General features: G+C 38.1%; 1 protein-coding gene across 2 annotated transcripts in view; it reads right to left on the bottom strand.

Moving 5' to 3' along the window:
- Nucleotides 1-819: 819 nt before the first annotated feature.
- Nucleotides 820-21,191, bottom strand: part of IFNG (interferon gamma) — a 24,551-nt gene continuing 4,179 nt past the window's right edge. The window contains exons 1-4 of one of the 2 annotated variants that reach the window (XM_056569379.1): nucleotides 6,945-7,122; nucleotides 5,979-6,047; nucleotides 2,139-2,327; nucleotides 820-1,101 (exon numbers count right to left, since the gene is read on the bottom strand). In XM_056569379.1, coding sequence (XP_056425354.1) covers nucleotides 964-1,101; nucleotides 2,139-2,327; nucleotides 5,979-6,047; nucleotides 6,945-7,070 — 522 coding nt within the window. In that variant the 5' untranslated portion in view covers nucleotides 7,071-7,122 and the 3' untranslated portion in view covers nucleotides 820-963. Of the gene's footprint in view, nucleotides 1,102-2,138; nucleotides 2,328-5,978; nucleotides 6,048-6,944; nucleotides 7,123-21,191 lie in introns of those variants that run through there. The other variant, XM_056569380.1, reaches the window with a different exon arrangement.

The following is a 21,191-nucleotide window of genomic DNA, read 5'->3' as shown; positions in this document are numbered from 1 at the left end:
TTTCCTCTGGAACATACAGCAGCTGATAAGTACTGGAAGGGTTAAGATTTCTAAATAGAAGTAATTTACCAATCTGTTTAACCCTTCTGGCACCAGTTGATAAAAAAAAAATGTTTTCCACCAGAGTACCTCTTTAAACTTTAAAATGTTTGCAGAGAAAATAACAATATTGTCAACTGACATGAGAGTTAGTGGAAAATTACAGTATTTGGATGTTGTGTTCCTCCTTGTATTATAATAATTTGTTTCAATGAGGAAAGTCATTTTTCTATAACTAGATAAAGAATTCACAAATGATTGTGAGGACTGTTAGGAAAATTGCTGATTCTTACACTTTTAACATTTAATAGTTATAATATTTTAAGGAATCCACCTTAGTGATTGGTTCATCCCAGATGAATATTTATATGTATGGAATGCCCAATATGAACAAAAAAATTATCTGGTCTCTGTAAAAGGAGGCTACTTACATGGTGAGCATATTTACGTTTTCATGAATTTCGTATGTAACTTTTTTACTGCTATTGAGAAGCATTCCTTTTTGCTAACATATGCTTCTAAATATCAAAATATCAAGATATAATAAAAGACATATGGGGAGATTTAATAACACTCGTATATAATTTCTCTATCCTGCATAAATATGATTCCGGCGTAGGCTCCAAACCACCTCTGATCTCACCTGGGGTTGTTTTTGCTAATTTTGGAAGACATTTTCATAACTGACAAATAAAAGCCCATCACATGTTGTAAAATTATCTAAGTAATAAGAAACTTAGTTTGTAAACAATAGTAATTTTATTGACTATTAGCAGCAAATAAATTAAAATAATTTAGGTTTCTTTAAAATAAAATAAATGCTTTATATTAAAAGCAGATAAATATTATAAATATGTAAAAATATATAAAATTTTGTGTAGCTAGCATTCATTATGGTAGTACTGTGTGACAGAGACTCTTCAATTAACATCCTCTTCTTCTTCGTACATTTTCTCTTTTGCATTTTTTGGAGTTTGATTTTTGACCACCAAGACTAGAAGCATCTCGGAGAACACGCAATAGTTCTTTGATGGCTGCACGTTGAACTTTTATGTCTGTTATCTATTTTAGGAAAGAAAATAAGACTTAAGAACATGCTTTCATGAAGAATATCTCATATTTATTCTAAAGTTTTTTACATAATGTAACTGTTTTCTGTCATCTATGGTATTTTACAAATTAAAACATAAATCTCATATTATGTATACACTATATATATTGTAATATACATTGTTTTATTTTTATTTAAAAAAATATATACAGTAAGTCTCTCTTCTAGTCGAGGGGAGAGATCTTATAACATGCTCACTTAGTCATATATACTTTATATTTTTTTCCTATGTGTTATATTTGCACCACTTCTTGCCTTTATGTTTCATTGTTTTTGTCATGTGCTGTATTTACAAAATGTCAATTGTATTAGTTATAAGAATGGTCATTTTACATTCCACGCTTGGTAAACCGCTTATAACTGTTCTCATTAGGTACCTTGTAACTAGTGTTATCTTATTTGCATAATTGGGAAATATCATTAAAAGTCAACATAAGAATATTGAATCAAGGAGTGGCAAAACTGGTTATTTAACTTTATACTTCTGCATATATTTGTAAAAGTAAAACATTTATGTCTACTTCAAGCATTCATTTATACTTATCTGAACTATCAAATGGCTGCAAAACTTTAAATATTAAGGGAAACAGTATCACAATGCAACTTGTTCCCATTAAAGGGGGGCGGGGGTGGTAGTTGGGGTCAGTACACGGCAAAAGTTTTGAGCATAGCTATAGATTTATGCCCTATCCTTATGCCCTAAGGTTTGAACTGTATTTTTATTGTTGTCATGAATGTTGATTAACCCCATTTAATGGGGGCTAAATGGTGTTCTGTATCTCCGATTCATAAATAATTATAAGACAAGACTCATCAAGGTCAGAGCACCAAGACACGTCACATGTTATAGGAGAACAATTTCAGCAAGCTATATAGCAAACAATAAATCACACTCATTGTTTCCATTCATTTGTTCTGCTAATTGTGAACATGGTTAACATAGGAAGCATTCAATAGTCAAATATTCCCATTTCAAGAGTTGACATACCGGAACTTTTTTCAGTTCATTCAGTCTTTTTACTTTTTGTTCAGTTTTCTCCAAATAGTCTTTATGTGATGTGTGAAGCATCTGAGTCAGATTAGTAATACTGTCTTTTACTTCTGTAGATTTTATGGATCCAAGCATCTTCAGGTACATAGGAATAATCTGGCTTAATAACAGTTTCTTTTCACCTTCCTGAAAAATTAATTTATTATGCAAAATATTTCATATAAGAAAACAATAGGTACAAATAATAAATCAAAAAGTACAACAGGAAAGCAATCTTATGAAAATAAGTAAAACCGATTGTAGATAAAATATGAAAACAGAAGGCACTTCCCGCATCATGGGCTCAATGTAGAGTTAATAGCTTTGTGCAGTAAAACACAGTGGGACAAGCATAGGATGCCACTAGCGGGGCTGTAGTGACAGCGGCTGTTTCACACCAGGTTGGTGTTTCACCAGACTGGTAGTGGTGTCCTATGCTGGCCCCACTGCTTTTTTACTGCACAAAGATAATAAATCTACATTGAGCACATGCTGTGCATATATTAGCACATATTTTATCTACAATCGGTGTACTTATATATTTTGCTGAGGATTGAGCACCCGCTCATGCCTCCGAATCTCCCAGTGGTATCCCTGGAAGCTATCAGTGCATGTATGCAAGGAGAAAAACATTCTGGTTGTGCCGACTGCTGTAGCTATTGGTCTTACGTCTAATGAAAATAACACTATGTTCTATAGTCCAATATACACTAAATACTGTTTACTTTTACTTCTAGTAGGAAAAACTACTATTTCATACTAGTGTTCTTTTCAGTTAACACCCAGCAGATCCTCAAAGAGCCTTAAGTCTCCTATGTAGATAGAGTATACAAATTCCATACTTTTAGCTCCTTTGTGTTGAAGTAAACGGGGTTAGTGCTTTACTGTGCACCCCTTTTTATAAAAATAATCAATGCCTAATCTATGCCTCTGTTTCTATAGATGCCTCACCCTCTTCTGACAGAATCATGGGAACCTCCAATCCCAGTTGTTGAAACTCTTGATTATCACTGAAAATTGCATTATTAAAAGGTCATTTAAGGAGACTCCCCATTCTATCTAGGGACCCAAGGAAGCCTGGAGACCTAGGAAGGACCCTAAAGCTGTACATTCAGTCTGCTTTTATGGTACACTAACAGCACCATGTGTAAAATGTAATGTATATACTAGCATACAGAGGTATGCATATACATTGGTCAAAGATGTAAAATAGCAATCTCTTGCTGAAATTAAAAGAAGAAAAATACATCCACTTATTAGCCATTGACATAACCATAATAACCTGAAAAACTAATTTAACATATTGTTAAGGGTAGAGCATGAACAGAAAAAAAAAATAAAAGTACAAAAAATCACTTTTTATATATTTGCCTTGTTAAAGAAACAGTTTTTCCTATATAAAACAAGGGCTCAGGCAGCCATGTCAATGAAAAAAATAAAATATATAGCTACTGAAGTGCAGAAAGGGCAAAAATAAAAAAAACTAGCTGGTCATTAAAACCCAAAAAGGTCTAAATATTACGCGGTTCTGGCATGTGCAATAATCTTATCTGCTGTAAGCAATAAATGAAAACAGTTAGCCAGTTAAGATTTAGCAATGGAGAGCAAATATATACCTGGTTAGCAACCACTGTATATAGGAACACTGGAGGAGATTTATCATTGTTTTGCTGTGAAAAGTCCTTTTGTGTGTGATTTTGTTTTGCGCTGTTTTTTGCTGTTGTGCACCAAATTTATCAAAAAGGCGCACAGACTTTAATAAATATTGTGCAAATTTAAATTCACCTCACAAATTAGCCGCCAAAATGGAAGTTTGCGTTGGTTTTCTCTCAGACTGAGTTGCCTGGGCTCCGGAGACCTGTGTGCTCAGTACAGAAGGTGCTGTCATAGCAGGTTGCCCTACTTGTAAGTGGTTAATTTTAAAAAAGTGTTTCTGCCGGTCTTATTTTTGAACAAAGCTAAAATAAAAGCTACACAGAATGCCAGTCATTACCAGGGTACCGACGGCCCTTTTTTTTTTTAATGACAAAGGCCCAGATTTATCAAACTGTGTGAGAGAAAAAAGGACTGATTTTTCCACAGCAACCAATCAGAGCTCAGCTAAGGAGCTCTGGTAAAGGGAAAGCTGAGCTGTGATTGGCTGCTGTGGGAAAATCTCTCCACTTTTTCTCTCGCACAGTTTGATAAATCTGAGCAAAAATTGTCATACAGAAAGTTCTAAATCGTCTGGCAACAGCTGGAAACACTACTACTGGTGTTGGTTTTCACCCCACAAAGCCGTAGAGATTACTTAGGCATTTTGGTTGCTCCTGGTGCTTAAACCCCAAAATTGATCAATAACATAACAACCTGGTGAGTGCAACAGAATTTGCGTGACCCAAGTTGGTATAACAGAGAGCTGTCGTGTCTGTCTGTTAAGACACATGCACTAACCTTCGGACTAAATGCAGCTTACCTGTTACCGAGCTGTCTCCCCCGCAGCGGCCATTGGGACTAGGATTGTCACCGCTTCCTGGTCTCATATTTGGGGCTCCAACTTTACACTTTCCAGTTTCATAGGTGAGCGACAATTTAAAGGGGTACTCCACTGGCCAGTATTTGGAAGTAAATGTTCCGGATGCTGTTTTCATGCTGCGGTGATCGGCCACGCCCATTGTGACATCATAACCACGTCCCCTCAATTCAAGTCTATTGACTTGCATTGAGGGGGCGTGACCATGACGTCACAAGGGGCTTGGCCGACCCCCACAGCATGAAAACAGCGTTCGGAACATTTACTTCCGAATGCTGGCCAGTGGAGCACCCCTTTAAGGCGATTTGGCTCATGGATCAACCCAAATGCTGGAATACTCTCTCTAGCTGGTTATTAAAAAATACAAGGACAGCAGTGGTGTCTCCAGCTGTTGCCAAATGGGAAATGTAATACAGCATGACAATACTAGCTTGTCTGGCATGTCTAATCTGTCCAAATATATTGCTCTTCATAATATATTGCTCTTTATAATAATGTATTGCACTTTTTTCAAAAAACAATTCTGTTACACAACCCTGCTTGGTGCTTAGTTGTTAGCTAATTTGGATTACTCTAAAAGAGGACTCCTTTCTAAATAAATGGTTCCCCATGCTTGAAAGTCTTTTCACTGTGGTCTGTCTTTTGTTATTTAAGCCAAGTTGGTCATGGTCTACATTTGCGTTTTTTTTTTAATGTTTGCACAAAAATGTTGCACCTTTTTAACAAAAGCACAAATAATAAATACTGTCTACTGCATGGGCAACTGCACAGCCCTGCAACCCACAGCCAGTTTTTAAAAAAATGTGTATTTCAAAAAGACGCAAAAAAATTTGTGCAAAATCACAAAATTGCGCCTTTTTACAGACAAAAAAAAATGACGGGAACAGCTTGATAAATCTCCCCACTGGGTTCACACATACTATTTTTGTCAGTATTTGGTCTTCATTTTAGGCAGTATCTTTAGCTAAAACAAAGTTTGGAATCAACCAACCAAATCTAAATGGGGGAGATTTTTCAAAACCTGTATAGGGGACGAGTGGTGCAGTTGCCCATGGCAACTAATCAGATTGCTTCTTTCATTTTTAAAAAAGACCTGTGAAAAATGAAAGAAGCTATCTGATTGGTTGCCATGGGCAACTGCACCACTCTTCCCCTATGCAGGTTTTGATAAATCTCCCCCAAATGAGCTTTAAAATAAGGGCCAATAACTAACCAAAATGCTGACCACAATCACTGGGTTTCTTACAGGCAAATAGGATCAGGCATAAAGAGTATCATATGCATACCTCCTTCCAGTCATCCAGCAGCTCTGAAAACATTTCATTTTCTTCAATGTCACTTGGGTCTTTTAATTTCTGTTAGAAATTAAATCATTGTTATTTTCTGATAGCAACAGCAAGTATAGCAACATATATTTGTACTGAAAAGTTTAGTAAGATTGTAAGAAAACATCCTTTGCTTTACTCTTCTAACATTTGACTATAGTATCTATAACTACTGAAGTTTCTGGGTTGCTTATTAAAACTATATTCGTGGCAGGTTTTTTGTTAAAGATGCACCGCAGGCAACCTGCAAGCCACACCCCTTTGTCATAAATGGTTATTTTTTTTGCATATGGATGCACCAAATTACAACATATGATTTAGAAACACCTTTTTACCACAATGTTCTTTGTATCCTGCCTTTAGCCATTCCAAGGCTGGGTTCACACTATGTAAAATCCAACACAGATTTTTATGCGCAGATTTGCCACAGAAATGCGCCACAACGCATTATGTGGCCTCATTTTTGTGGGATCTAAAATTTTACATTGTGTATACCAAGCCTAATACTGTTATTACAATTACTTATAAACAAGATGGTAAACGCTATTGTTAAAGTGTGACAGATTGCCACTTCCTTCTGTATTATGCAGCTGCTTGTTTGACCACATTTCAAAGTATATACTTTCCATCAAACTTTACCGTTCAGTAATGCTTGAAGCAGTAGTAGCGATACTGATGACATATATATGTCATAAACAACTTAGTACTAAAAAGATAACTACAACTACATATACATCACATAACATAACTACACAACTAAATGTTATACTAAAAATATAACAGCTAAATATGATACCAATGCAACCCACAAATGTGAATTTGCAGCCAACCACTAAGGCATTCAATAAGAAACGAGTATTGTGTAGTATATCGATCTTGTTGAAGATCTGAATGATTTTTGTGAACCCCTACTCTGGATGTACTTACCAAATATTTTCTCAGGTTTTCTATGTCATTGTGTGCTATCTTAAGATCAATATTATATCCACTGATTTGCCCAATATAACAAATGATGACACAATGAAGAAGAAATATCTTGAAGTATTTCATCATTTCTCAGGATGAAGCAGGTGAAATTAGTGTATTTCTATCAGGTCTAGGTGAACCTTCTTGGTCAAAAGCTAATGTCTTTCATGTAAAATACAGCAGGTATATATACCCCATAACACGTCACAATTAGTCACAGGCTTTTAAAAAGGAGATGGTGTGAGATAGGCGTTTTTTTTCTATTAGTAGAATGGTTTCTGGGGTTTTCAGCTGTGAACATCTAGTTTCCTCTAAATGACAAAGCAGGCATGCCCACCTTAGCAACAAAGACCTGTGGAAATTAAGAAATCCTTTGAAAGCTCAAATGAAGAATGAAGTGTTTGATAAAGTGTTCTTAGATAATATGCACTTAAAGTCAACAGATAACTTTCTAATAATAAAAATGTTATTTTATTAAGCATTACAACTGTATTTCAATGAAAGTTTAGTAATATGAATAAAATACTTATTATTAGTATATAGACATATGTTAACCTAACCTATTTTATGTAACATTCCTATATGTATGTTTAAAATAATAACTAAATATTGCAGACAGCAGTTAAGTCAAAATGCGTGCTAAGAATTTCATAATATTATCATTATAGTTTTCATTATTATTACTATTTATTTATTTATATGGCACCCTTGGTTAGTTACATTTATACGTAATGCGTGCTAAGAATTTCATAATATTATCATTATAGTTTTCATTATTATTACTATTTATTTATTTATATGGCACCCTTGGTTAGTTACATTTATACGTCTAGTAAATATATGTTATAATTTCTCCTCCTCGCTTTATAAGGGTATGCTTACGCTACAGAATCTCCGCTAGAGGGATTCCAATCAGGAATTCCGCTTGGAAATACTGTCTGGCAGCAGCCGCTGAACCCCTTCGGTGGTAGGACTGCTCGGACCTGCGCTGTCACCATTTCCTCTTTTTTGGCGAATCAATTTCAGTGGGGGAGTTCTCCACTGCTAAATTTCCGTAGTGTGAATGGCTCCAATGAAGGTCCATTCATGCCAATGTTAAAGTTCACACAACTGAATTCCTGAGCGCAATTCCACTTGCGGAAATTCCATAGTGTGAACATACCCCAAGAGACATTTCTCTCTCCACAGACCCAAATAAGATCTTTATCTTCACCTTTTATGATAAAAAAAAACATGTATGGAGAAACCAAAAAAATATTTTTTTTTGGGGGGGGAGGATTGGAAAAAAACTGCAATTTAGCAAATTTTGTGTGTGTGTGTGGGGGTTCATTTTTATGCAGTGAACTTTACTGTAAAACTAACAGTATGCCTGGTGAACCTTTGTAAACCTGATCTGTTTTGTCGGGTTGGGTGCTAGAATTTGGCACAGTGCGCCACAAATTACTTAGAAAACGTGAAAAAAGGGCGTGGCTTCCGGGGAAAGGGGCGAGGTCACGAAAAGGTGGTGAGTTCCCCAACATTTTCAAAAAATCCCAACATATTTACTAATGTTTCCATGTGATGTGATGGATTTGAGCTCTGGAAAACCTGACAGCTCAGAGCAGCTGTAAAAGAAGCAAAACGTAGGGAAAAGTGCAAAACGTAGGGAAACATACCTGTAGAGAATCCCGTAGAAGTATACCTGTTTGGAAAAAACTTACAAAGTAAATTACACTCCACTGTTAGTATATCAGGGCCAGTATCTTTATTATGTTGGGCAATACAATTAAAATGCTGTATAAGGGCTCATTTTTTGCACCACAATCTGTAGTTTGTACCTGCTCTGATCTCAGCAGCGACCCTCTTCCTGGTTGCTGATGGTCGGTCTGCCACACTGTGTCTCAGCTAACCGCGGTCTAAAGTGGCTGGCTAAGCAGCAGTGTGATGTAATCGGCCAGGGCACTAGGAAGAAGACCAGGGCCGAATACGTCACACTGCCGCTCAGCCTTTTGCCGGCAAAGGCGGGACATCCCTGCAGGCAGCGATTAGCTAAGCCGTAATGTGACAGATGGACCTCCGGCAACCAAAAAGGATTGCTGCGGAGGATGGAATGGGTTATCGTAGGAAGTGAAACACATTGCAAGCGAGTTTATGTCGTGGTCGGTCCTTCCAGTGCCATGTGAATCCTGCCATCCTCTCTGAAGTCCGCATTGCATGCACAATGTTTATTGCTGGTATTTTCAGTTGTTAAAAAAAATTATTGGTTTCCCATTAAAAAAAAAAAATGGCTGGAAAAAATTGGTTGATTTTCAGCCATTTTTGCATGAATACCAGATTTTTTTAAATATTTTTTTTAATTGATTTCTTTATGGCTGAATATACCAATTTATAAAATGCCAGTTTTTTTTACACCAAAATAAGCAAAAAAATAGCATGTCATTTCATATTGCAGACACAAAATTAATGTGTATATAATTACTGTAAAGTTCTATAGATATCAATAGTTTTTTTTTAAATATCTATTTATGACAATTTTTTACCTGTATAAATGCCATTTACAACCCCTAAATGGCAAAAATATATTGTGTAAAAAAGGCCTAATAGAGGAAACTGTTGTACTATAGTAAAACATTTAGAACATCGTTAGCTAAGGACTATTTTAATGTGACCTCAATTTCCTAAAGTTGTTTTGTACATGTGTCAGCAAACATAGCTATGGATTATTGATGTACTTAAACTTTTAACTGTTAGACAATAACTAGAGTAGCCAGCATGAATTTCTTTATAGTCCCTCTTTTTATCAAAAAGACAGCTAAATATTTCTGATAATTATATTCTGTTCAAATTATATTACTTTTCAGTAATTTACTGTTTGGAAAGCTTTGCATTTGTATCGATATTTAATAAGCTATAATTGTTGTTTACTTTAGTGCTCATTATGTTATAGTATAATTCGCTGTTAAAGAGTCAAAAAGCACGAGCCACTGTAAACAGATCATTAAATGTAGCCTAACTAGATTGTGCAATGTAATAAAAAAAAAAATAAAATAGCAATGAATGTACACTTCAGTAAAAAAAAAAAAATTCAATTTGTGGATTTATTCACACATCCAAACAAAATAGTGCAATGTTTTGATCCTTGAATGCTTAAAAAAGATCTGCGTTGTAGAATTGAAACGTTCCACTATTTTGTTTGGATGTGTGAATAAACCCCAATGATGTGAGTCAAGCCCCATGGAGTCGTGCACCCATCTTTGGACTAGAAGTATTTCACAGCGCCTATCCAAGTTACATATAGTCTATATTGTGCAATGTGGTTTAAAGCAAAGATCCACAATAGATAAATATGATAACTGCAAAAAAGATCCTTATCAAACATTATCATTTCCAAGGAGCATATTCCGACAGGATTATTTTATCATTTCCTTGTGTGCCTCTGAGAACATTGTTTATTTCAGGAAAGACTGAAACACAAATCTGTTTACATTCCAGACATAACTGGACTTCCTGTGGAATTCCTGGGCTAAAACAGGTCCTATCATTCTCTGTTACTTACATAACATTTCTCATAATGGAAAAGGAAGTACTTTAAAAAGCTGTTGCCTTACAATTCCATTGGTGAAAATTAATGAGGATGTAATAGTTTCAGTTTTTGCTATTAGAGTAGCCTTTATTTTATTTTTATTTGTGTGGTTATTCTCCGTCAGTAGCATACTCATGATATGGCAAAGGGAAAACTTCTGGGTATGGCTATGCATATGTGGCCATGACCAGTTTTTGGTTTAACCCCTTAAGGGAGGCTAGTCCTGAACTGGCACACCCCAACAAGTTTGCCCGCTTGGCAGATGAGGGGGATGCCATTACAGAGCTAGCAGAACTGCAGCAGGATACCGCCTCTGACCGCCAGGGGGGTGTCTGCTCCAGTAAGGAGGGAGGGAGGAGTACAGGGCAGGCCAGACAGGTACTAGTGGTGGGGGACTCAATTATTAGGGGGACAGACAGGGCAATCTGTCACAAAGACCGGGATCGCCGAACAGTGTGTTGTCTGCCTGGCGCACGAGTTCGGCACATCGCGGATCGGGTTGACAGGTTGCTGGGCGGGGCTGGAGAGGACCCAGCAGTCATGGTACATATTGGCACCAATGACAAAGTAAGAGGTAGGTGGAGTGTCCTTAAAAATGATTTCAGGGACTTAGGCCGCAAGCTTAAGGCAAGGACCTCCAAGGTAGTATTTTCTGAAATACTACCAGTACCACGAGCCACACCAGAGAGGCAGCGGGAGATCAGGGAGGTAAACAAGTGGCTCAGAAGCTGGTGTAGGAAGGAAGGGTTTGGGTTCATGGAGAACTGGGCTGACTTCGCTGTCGGTTACCGGCTCTACCGTAGGGACGGGCTGCACCTCAATGGGGAGGGTGCAGCTTTGCTTGGGGAGAAGATGGCTAGAAGGGTGGAGGAGTGTTTAAACTAGGGACTTGGGGGGAGGGAACCTACAGCAAAGAGGGGGAAGATAGTGTAGATAGAGAGGTGGGAATTATAAATGTACCTGGGGGTGGACCGGAGGGAGGGGTTAGAATAGTTAATAGGAATAGGCTTCATAGGAAAATAAAACTTACACCCTTGAATCCCATTAACCCCAATAACATAAAGGATGGAAATGTAAAGTGTATGTTCACAAATGCCAGAAGCCTAGCAAATAAAATGGGGGAGCTTGAGGCCTTGATACTGGAGGAACATATTGATATAGTTGGGGTCACTGAGACATGGCTGGACTCCTCGCATGACTGGGCTGTCAATCTGCAGGGGTTTACATTGTTTCGCAAGGATAGAATGAACAGAAAAGGTGGTGGAGTCTGTCTGTATGTAAGAAGTGGTATGAAAGTCAGTGTGAACGATGCCATAGTGTGTGATGATTTTGAGGAGGTGGAATCACTGTGGGTAGAATTACAAAAGGAGGGAAATACTGAAAAAATAATATTTGGGGTAATCTACAGACCCCCTAATATCACTGAAGAGATAGATGTTCGGCTTCATAAACAAATAGAGAGGGCCACCCGGGCAGGTACAGTGGTAATAATGGGAGATTTTAACTATCCAGATATAGATTGGGGTCCGGGGTTGGCTAAAACTACAAAGGGGCGACAATTCCTAAATTTATTGCAGGATAATTTTATGGGCCAGTTTGTGGAGGACCCAACAAGAAGTGATGCCTTGTTGGATCTGATCATTTCCAACAACGCAGAGCTGATTGGTAATGTAACTGTGCGGGAAAACCTTGGTAATAGCGACCACAATATAGTTACTTTTGACTTAAAATGTAGAAAACAAAGACAGGCGGGGAAGGCAAAAACATATAACTTTAAAAAGGCAAACTTCCCTGGGCTGAGGGCTGCACTACAGGACATAGACTGGGGGGAAGTGTTCTCAAATACTGATACAGAAGGTAAATGGGACATCTTTAAATCAACTCTAAATAACTATACAGCTAAATATATACCAAAGGGGAACAAATATAAACGATTAAAATTAAATCCTACATGGCTGACACATGATGTTAAAAGAGCAATAAACAACAAAAAAATTGCCTTCAAAAAATACAAATCTGATGGGTCAGCGATAACATTTAAACAGTACAAAGAGCTTAATAAAATCTGTAAAAATGTAATAAAAACAGCAAAAATTCAAAATGAGAGACAGGTGGCCAAAGAAAGCAAAACTAATCCTAAATATTTTTTTAGATATATAAATGCAAAAAAAAAAAGGACAGAGCATGTAGGACCCCTTAATAATGATAATGGGGAGGTTGTCACAGGCGATCAAGAGAAGGCGGAGCTACTGAATGGGTTCTTTAGTTCTGTATATACTAGGGAAAAAGGAGCTGACATTGGCCAGGTCAGTGCTGGTAACACATCATGTAATGTACTGAACTGGCTTAATGTAGAGATGGTACAAGGTAAGTTAAGTGATATAAATGTAAGCAAATCCCCAGGGCCGGATGGACTACACCCAAGAGTTCTTAGAGAGGTAAGTTCAGTAATATCTGTACCCCTGTTCATGATATTTAGAGATTCTATGGTGTCTGGTATTGTGCCAAGGGACTGGCGCAAGGCGAATGTGGTGCCAATCTTCAAGAAGGGCTCTAGGTCTTCCCCAGGAAACTATAGACCGGTAAGTTTAACGTGCATTGTGGGTAAATTGTTTGAAGGACTTATAAGGGATTACATACAGGAATACATAGGGGATAATTGTATTATAAGTGATAGCCAGCATGGGTTTACTAAGGATAGAAGTTGTCAAACCAATCTAATTTGCTTTTATGAAGAGGTGAGTAGAAGCCTTGACAGAGGAATGGCTGTGGATATAGTGTTTCTGGATTTTGCCAAAGCATTTGATACTGTCCCTCACAGACGTCTGACAGGTAAGTTAAGGTCCTTGGGCTTGGAAACTTTAGTTTGTAACTGGATTGAACACTGGCTCATGGATCGTACCCAGAGAGTGGTGGTCAATGATTCGTACTCTGATTGGTCCCCGGTAATTAGTGGTGTACCCCAAGGTTCAGTACTGGGCCCGCTGTTGTTTAATTTATTTATCAATGATATAGAGGATGGTATTAACAGCTCTGTTTCTATCTTTGCAGATGACACCAAGCTTTGTAGCACGGTACAGTCTATAGAGGATGTGCATAAGTTACAGGATGACTTGGATAGACTAAGTGTCTGGGCATCCACTTGGCAAATGAGGTTCAATGTGGATAAATGTAAAGTTATGCATCTGGGTACTAATAACCTGCATGCATCGTATGTCTTAGGGGGGATTAAACTGGCAGAGTCACTGGTAGAGAAGGATCTGGGTGTACTTGTAGATCACAGACTACAGAATAGCATGCAATGTCAGGCTGCTGCTTCCAAAGCCGGCAGGATATTGTCATGTATAAAAAGAGGCATGGACTCAAGGGACAGGGACATAATACTCCCCCTTTATAAAGCATTGGTACGGCCTCACCTGGAATATGCTGTTCAGTTTTGGGCACCTGTCCATAAAAGGGACACTGCGGAGTTGGAAAGGGTGCAGAGACGCGCGACTAAACTAATATGGGGCATGGAACATCTTAGCTATGAGGAGCGATTAAAGGAGTTACAATTGTTTAGTCTTGAGAAGAGACGTTTAAGGGGGGATATGATAAACGTATATAAGTATATTAATGGCCCATACAAAAAATATGGAGAAAAACTGTTCCAGGTTAAACCCCCCCAAAGGACGAGGGGACACTCCCTCCGTCTGGAGAAGAAAAAGTTTAGTCTCAAGGGGCGACACGCCTTCTTTACCGTGAGGACTGTGAATTTATGGAACGGTCTACCTCAGGAACTGGTCACAGTAGGAACAATTAACAGCTTTAAAACAGGATTAGATACATTTATGGAACAAAATAACATTAATGCTTATGAAGAAATATAAAATCCCATCCCTTCCCCAATATCGCGCCACACCCCTACCCCTTAATTCCCTGGTTGAACTTGATGGACATATGTCTTTTTTCGACCGTACTAACTATGTAACTATGTAACTATGTAACTATGACTCAGCCCATTTGGACCTTAAGGACTCAGACAATTTTATTTTTACGCTTTTGTTTTTTCCTCCTCCCCTTCAAAAAATCATAACTCTTTTATATTTTCAGAGAGTATGTATAGAAAAAAAGTGTATAGAAAAAATATTGCCCGGACCTTCCAAGGTAGTGTCATCAATTAGCTATGGAATATGGATAACTGGGTCGTACTCCAATGATAATTCAAAATAATTATTTATTTAAAATGTATTCTAATACAGTGCATTACTCCTCACAGGGCCCATGTGAGAAGAACACATATAGTAAATATACAAATTCAGACAATCTTAAAATATAAAAATAGCAAATATTTAAAATATAGCACTGGCATATGAAATAGCTTTATATAGACATATTGATCTTATATTCTCGCAGTATTAGAATGATGCAATATATTTCTTAAGTGTCCTTTTATATAACAGTAATATATCAAGTTAGATGCTGTGTTACCGGTCCTGTGATGGAATGGATGGTTTGGCTCTGACAGCTCTCGCTGAGGCAATTGGAGTTGTTCCTGTGCCTAGGTATGGGTATGGGTATGGCTATGCATATGTGGCCATGACCAGTTTTTGGTTTAACCCCTTAAGGACTCAGCCCATTTGGACCTTAAAGGAAATCTGTCATCAGAATCACCCGCACTAAACCTGTTACACAGGCTTGTAGCTTGTAGATCCTGATTAAAACGCTCCTTACCTGGTTAAAAATGGTTCAGCGCTTCTTAAGATATCTATATTTTTAGTTTTCTGTTATTCCCTGGCTTGGGACTCAGTGGGAGGTGTTATCATCTGGGACTCGGCCACACGTCATTCTAGCTGGGCAGAGCTGCCGCCCGGCTCATGAATATTCATGACCTTATCCTCCTGGTCTAATTCTTCTTTCTCTGTCTGGTGTGGAGGGCCGCGCATGCGCCGCGTTCCGTACAACCGGAAGCGGCGTTCTCCCCCCGGCATCACTCAAGCTGCGGCCCTATACAAGTAAGAAGACGGGCTGCATAAGTGAAAATGTACGTCCTGGTGCGTTAAGTACCACATCACCAGGACGTACATTTACGTACTGCATCATTAAGGGGTTAATTCAATAAAAAGTAGATGGAGCAACACTTTTGTGGATTTTATTAACATTTATTTAACATTTCAGTGAGATGCCATTCTCAAGCAATAACTCAAAACCACCACTGGGCATCCCCCATGCATGTTGTAGCTCCCAATGTAAAGCCAAACTTTCTGTTAAATATAAAATGACCTTGTGTTCTATTTTCTGGATACAATGATTGTTTCCATTTTTATTACCAAGAGATTCAGTAATAAAAAAAGTTCCTTAGGATTTTTTCAGATAAGAAGCTTGAGAATGTAACTATGACATAGCCACTGTTAATTTGTTCCTTTAAAAATTACACAAAAAAATTCCAAAAGAGCTCTTGAAAGATTTTATATTACACTATAATTCAAATGAAAGGTTTCACTTTTCTGCTTTAGTAGGTACATAACTTGGAAAAAAAATATTCTGATGAGCTTGGCACTGAGGTAATTCACACCTAGATGAATACCTTGCACATTAGTCACAGCAAAGGAAATTCGGTTACTATCAAACTATAAAATTGTCAGACTCTAAAAGCAGCAAAGGTTCAATGCTATAAATGATAATCAATTTACTAAACAGCAATATTCAAAAACTACAAACAAAAAGTACTGTTAACTGTGTGGTCTACTATGCACTAGCCCATTAAGGCTCTGTATAAACTCCCGAGTTGTATGAAGCCATAATACAACATGCTTAGAAATAGATTTGGCCTTACTGTAATTCCATATTACCTATTTTAAAGGGGTACTCCGGTGGAAAACTTTTTTGTATGCTGTTAAAAAAAATATTGGAGTGAAAATCACAGAAGAATTCTGTCACACACAGGTACAGACACTATATTATGAACGACACTAACTTTACAGCCACTGTAGCATAGTCAAAAGAAAAAATCCTGGAATACCCCTTTAACTTTCTGGCACCAGTTGATTTAAACAAAAAATGTTTTCCACCGGAGTACCCCTTTAAGTATGATGTCTCGTATAGAGGCCCTAATCACATAAAAATCATGCATTGTCCACATCCTATAGCTTGTAAGCTGTTGTAACAGAGGCCATTTTGAATTGTTCATTACCCTGTTACTATATAATGTTTGATGTTGTCTGTACTTGTAACCTATAATTGTAAAGTGTTGTAAAATATGTTGTTGTAATATAATAGTATATTAAGTGCATCCTACAGCTGTTTTAATTTAACCTTTAAAATTAATAGCTTCAGATCTGCACAATTGAATCTTTCGTCAATTAAAGTCCATCTAAAATTCAACTTAAATTTTTAGTCACTTGAGTATTTTGCAATCTTAGTATCCCCAAAACATTTGAGTTGTATTAAAGGGTATCAGGAGTCTTTTGAAAATAAAACAAAAAGGGAGCAGGACTGGACTGTCCACCTGGAGTTTCTGGCAAATGCCAGTCTTTTCAGTGGCCCCTCCCCTCTTCCTCCCCACCAGACTTCTATAGCTCCTCCCCTTATTTCTGCCTGCTTTCTGCATGCTGTTGAATCTGTACAATAAAGAAGTATGCTATTCCTGCAGAGAAACTCATAGTCAACACCACAAAATCCATCTCCAGCCCTGCCAAACTGATGAGGAATCCTGAAAACTGCCCTCCTGTACAGCCTGCCCCTGTGACCAGCTCTTCTGTTCTTCTGTATGTGTATTTATTTACTAGCTGAGTACCCGGCGTTGCCCGGTTTTTCCTTCCTAATCTTTTTTGGGGAGGAAAATCAACAAAGGAGAAAGCTTTTGACTTCACATCCCATCCTCATATCTTGTTGTCATATCCCAACCCCATATCCCATCCTCATATCTCAACCTCATATCCCGTCCTCATATCCCTACCTCATATTCCGTCCTCATATCCTGTCATCATATCTCGACCTCATATCCGTCCTCATATCCCGACCTCCTATCTCGTCCTCCTATCCCGACCTCATATCTCGACCTCCTATCCCAACCTCCTATCCCAACCTCCTATCCCGTCCTCCTATCCCGTCCTCATATCCTGATCTCCTATTCCATCCTCATATCCCAACCTCATGTCCCAACCTCATGTCCCAACCTCATGTCCCAACCTCATAGCCCATCCTCATATCCTGATCTCCTATCCCATCCTCCTATCTTGTCCTCATATCCCAACCTCATATCCTGACCTCCTATCCCATCCTCATATCCCGACCTCATATGCCATCCTCATATCTCAATCTCCTATCCCAACCTCCTATCCCGACCTCATATCCCATCCTCATATCCTGACCTCCTATCCCATACTCATATCCCGTCCTCATGTCCCGACCTCATATGCCATCCTCATATCTCAATTTCATATCTCAACCTCCTATCCTGTCCTCATATCTCAACCTCATATTCCGTCCTCATATCCCGACCTCATATGCCATCCTCATATCTCAATCTCCTATCCCAACCTCCTATCCCGACCTCATATCCCATCCTCATATCCTGACCTCCTATCCCATACTCATATCCCGTCCTCATATCCCGACCTCATATGCCATCCTCATATCTCAATCTCCTATCCTGTCCTCATATCTCAACCTCATTTCCCGTCCTCCTATCTCAACCTCATATCCAGACCTCATATCCTTTCCTCATATTCCGTCCTCATATCCCGTCCTCACATCCCGTCCTCACATCCCGTCCTCACATCTCGTCCTCACATACCGTCCTCACATACCGTCCTCACATACCGTCTTCATTTCCCGACCTCATATCCCGACCTCATATCCCATCCTTATGTCCCAACCTCATATCCTGTCCACAGGTGGGACTGATTTGTGATGAAGATATTGTAAGCTGAAAATAGAAGGGGACGTGGCTTTGTGGGACTGGGCATGATTTGCAAGCCAGACCGATGCCCAAAAAGGTATATAATAAAAGGGGTGGGGCTTAAATAGTGGGCATGTCTTTGTGAGATGGGGTGTGACTTGCAAGCCGGATTGCACATTCACCAGGAGATGTAGAGCGGAGCTTGTGAAGTAAGGTACTGGAAGTCCAATATACTTGCATGGGACTTGAAACAAAAACCCATCTTTTATATAAGGGTGTATGTAAGAGTAAATTTAACTATCATATCTTTTTATTTGACATAAAAGTAATATGTGTACCAGGTGTTATTGAAATATATCCAGCCATACAGAAGTTATGTGGGAACATACATTTCGCATAGATTTGCATGGGACTTTAAATAAAAACCCTGACCCTCACAAATGGGGGTAGTTAAGGGTTAAATTAACTATCCTATATTTTAAGTGGACATATAAGTAACATGTGACCAAGTATTATCGAAATATCTCCAGCCGTTTGGAAGTTATGCAGTAACATATACAGTGGGGATAAAAAGTTTGGTCACCCCAGGTAAAAATTTGTATTAATGTGCATAAAGAAGCCAAGGAAAGAAGGAATCTCCAAAAGGCATCAAATTACAGATTAGACATTCTTATAATATGTCAACAAAAGTTAGATTTTATTTCCATCATTTACACTTTCAAAATAACAGAAAGCAAAAAAACGACGTCTGCAAAAGTTTGGGCACCCTGCAGAGTCAATATCTTGTACTGCCCCCTTTGGCAAGTATCACAGCTTCTAAACGCTTTTTATAGCCAGCCAAGAGTCTTTCAATTCTTGTTTGAGGTATCTTTGCCCATTCTTCCTTACAAAAGTTTTCCAGTTCTTTGAGATTTCTGGGCTGTCTGTCACACACTGCTATTTTAAGGTCTATCCATAGATTTTCAATTATGTTGAGGTCAGGAGATTGTGAAGGCCATGTCAAAACCTTCAGCTTACGCCTCTTGATGTAATCCCCCGTGGATTTTGAGGTGTGTTTAGGATCATTATCCATTTGTAGAAGCCATCCTCTCTTTAACTTCAGCGTTTTCACAGATGGCATCAAGTTAGCATCCAAAATTTTATGAAATTTTAGTGAATCCATTTTTCCTTCTACTCGTGAGATATTCCCTGCGACTCTGGCTGCAATAAAACCCCAAAGCATGATTGATCCACCTCCATTCTTAACAGTTGGACAGAGGTTACTTTCATTAAATTCTGTTCCCCTTCTTCTCCAAACGTACCTTTGCTCATTCCGGCTAAAAAGTTCAATTTTAACCTCATCGGTCCAATGAACTTGTTTCCAAAGTGCTTCAGGCTTGTCTTTATGTTCTTTTGCAAAGTTCAAACACTGATTTTTGTGGTGAGGACATAGAAGTTTTCTTCTGATGACTCTTCCATGAAGACCATATTTGTACAAGTATCTCTTTATAGTGGAATAGTGACCCACAACTCCAGTGTCTGCCAGATTTTTCTGGAGGGATTGTGCAGTCAAACATGAATTGTTTTTCTCACAATCCTGCGAGCTGTTCTGTCTGATATTTTTCTTGGTCTTTCAGATCTTGCTTTAACTTCCACCATTCCTGATGACTGCCATTTCTTAATTACATTCCAAACAGAGGATATTCTCCAGCTTTGTGAGAGTCAACTATTTTCAGTTTCAGATTTCAAGACAACTGCTTAGAAGAACCCATGGGGCTGATTGTTGGGGCAAGGTCAGGTGAGTCTGGGCATTTAAAACCTTTGAGATTGACATCACCTGGTCTTCCCAGATGATGATTGAGAACAATCCATGACACTGGCAGGTCTCAGCTTTGCAAAGGGGGCAGTGCATGCTATAAATTCTGCAAGGTGCCCATATTTTTGCAGACGCCATTTTTTTGTTTTCTGTTATTTTGAAAGTGTAAATGATGGAAATAAAATCTAACTTTTGTTGACATATTACAAGAATGTCTAATCTGTAACTTGATTCCTTTTGGAAATGTTTCCATCTTACCTTGGCTTCTTTATGCACATTAATACAAATTTTTGATCCCCACTGCATTTGATGCCCAAACTTTTGATCCCCACTGCATTTCCCATAGACCCATTGTATGGGACCTTAAACAAAAACCCCGACCCTGGCAAATGGGGGTGAGTAATGGTTAAATTACGTATCCTATGTTTGTTGTTGACATATAAGTAACATGTGTGCCAAGTTTTATGTCAATATCTCTAGCAGTTTGGACGTGATGCTGGAACATACACACACACACATACACACACAAATTGAGTTTTTGAGTTATATATATATATATATATATATATATATATATATATATACACATATATAGATTACTTGCTTGTGCTGTGACTTTTAGTGCCTCAGTGCTCCACTGTGTAATTATTAAACTGTCATTTTAAACATCTAATATATTTGTAAAACACTTTTTTTTAACAAAAAATCTTGAGAAAAAAAGAATTCTAAAATCTTGGCGACTCCACTCTCCACTGCCTGTCATTAGAAGAGATTTATCTCTAGCAACTAGTGTTGAGCGGCATAGGCCATATTCGAATTCGCGAATATTCGCGAATATATGGATGAATATTCGTCATATATTCGCAAATATTCGCATATTCGTTATATTCTCGTTTATTTTCGCACATGCGAATGTTCGCGTATGCGAAAATTAACATATGTGAAAATTAGCATATACAAAATTAGCAT

This window comes from Hyla sarda, chromosome 4 (genome assembly GCF_029499605.1).
Source record: "Hyla sarda isolate aHylSar1 chromosome 4, aHylSar1.hap1, whole genome shotgun sequence".
In the NCBI taxonomy this organism is placed as follows: domain Eukaryota; kingdom Metazoa; phylum Chordata; class Amphibia; order Anura; family Hylidae; genus Hyla; species Hyla sarda.
Note: the sequence above shows the minus strand (reverse complement) of the source record. Positions and strands in the feature narration are given on the sequence as shown.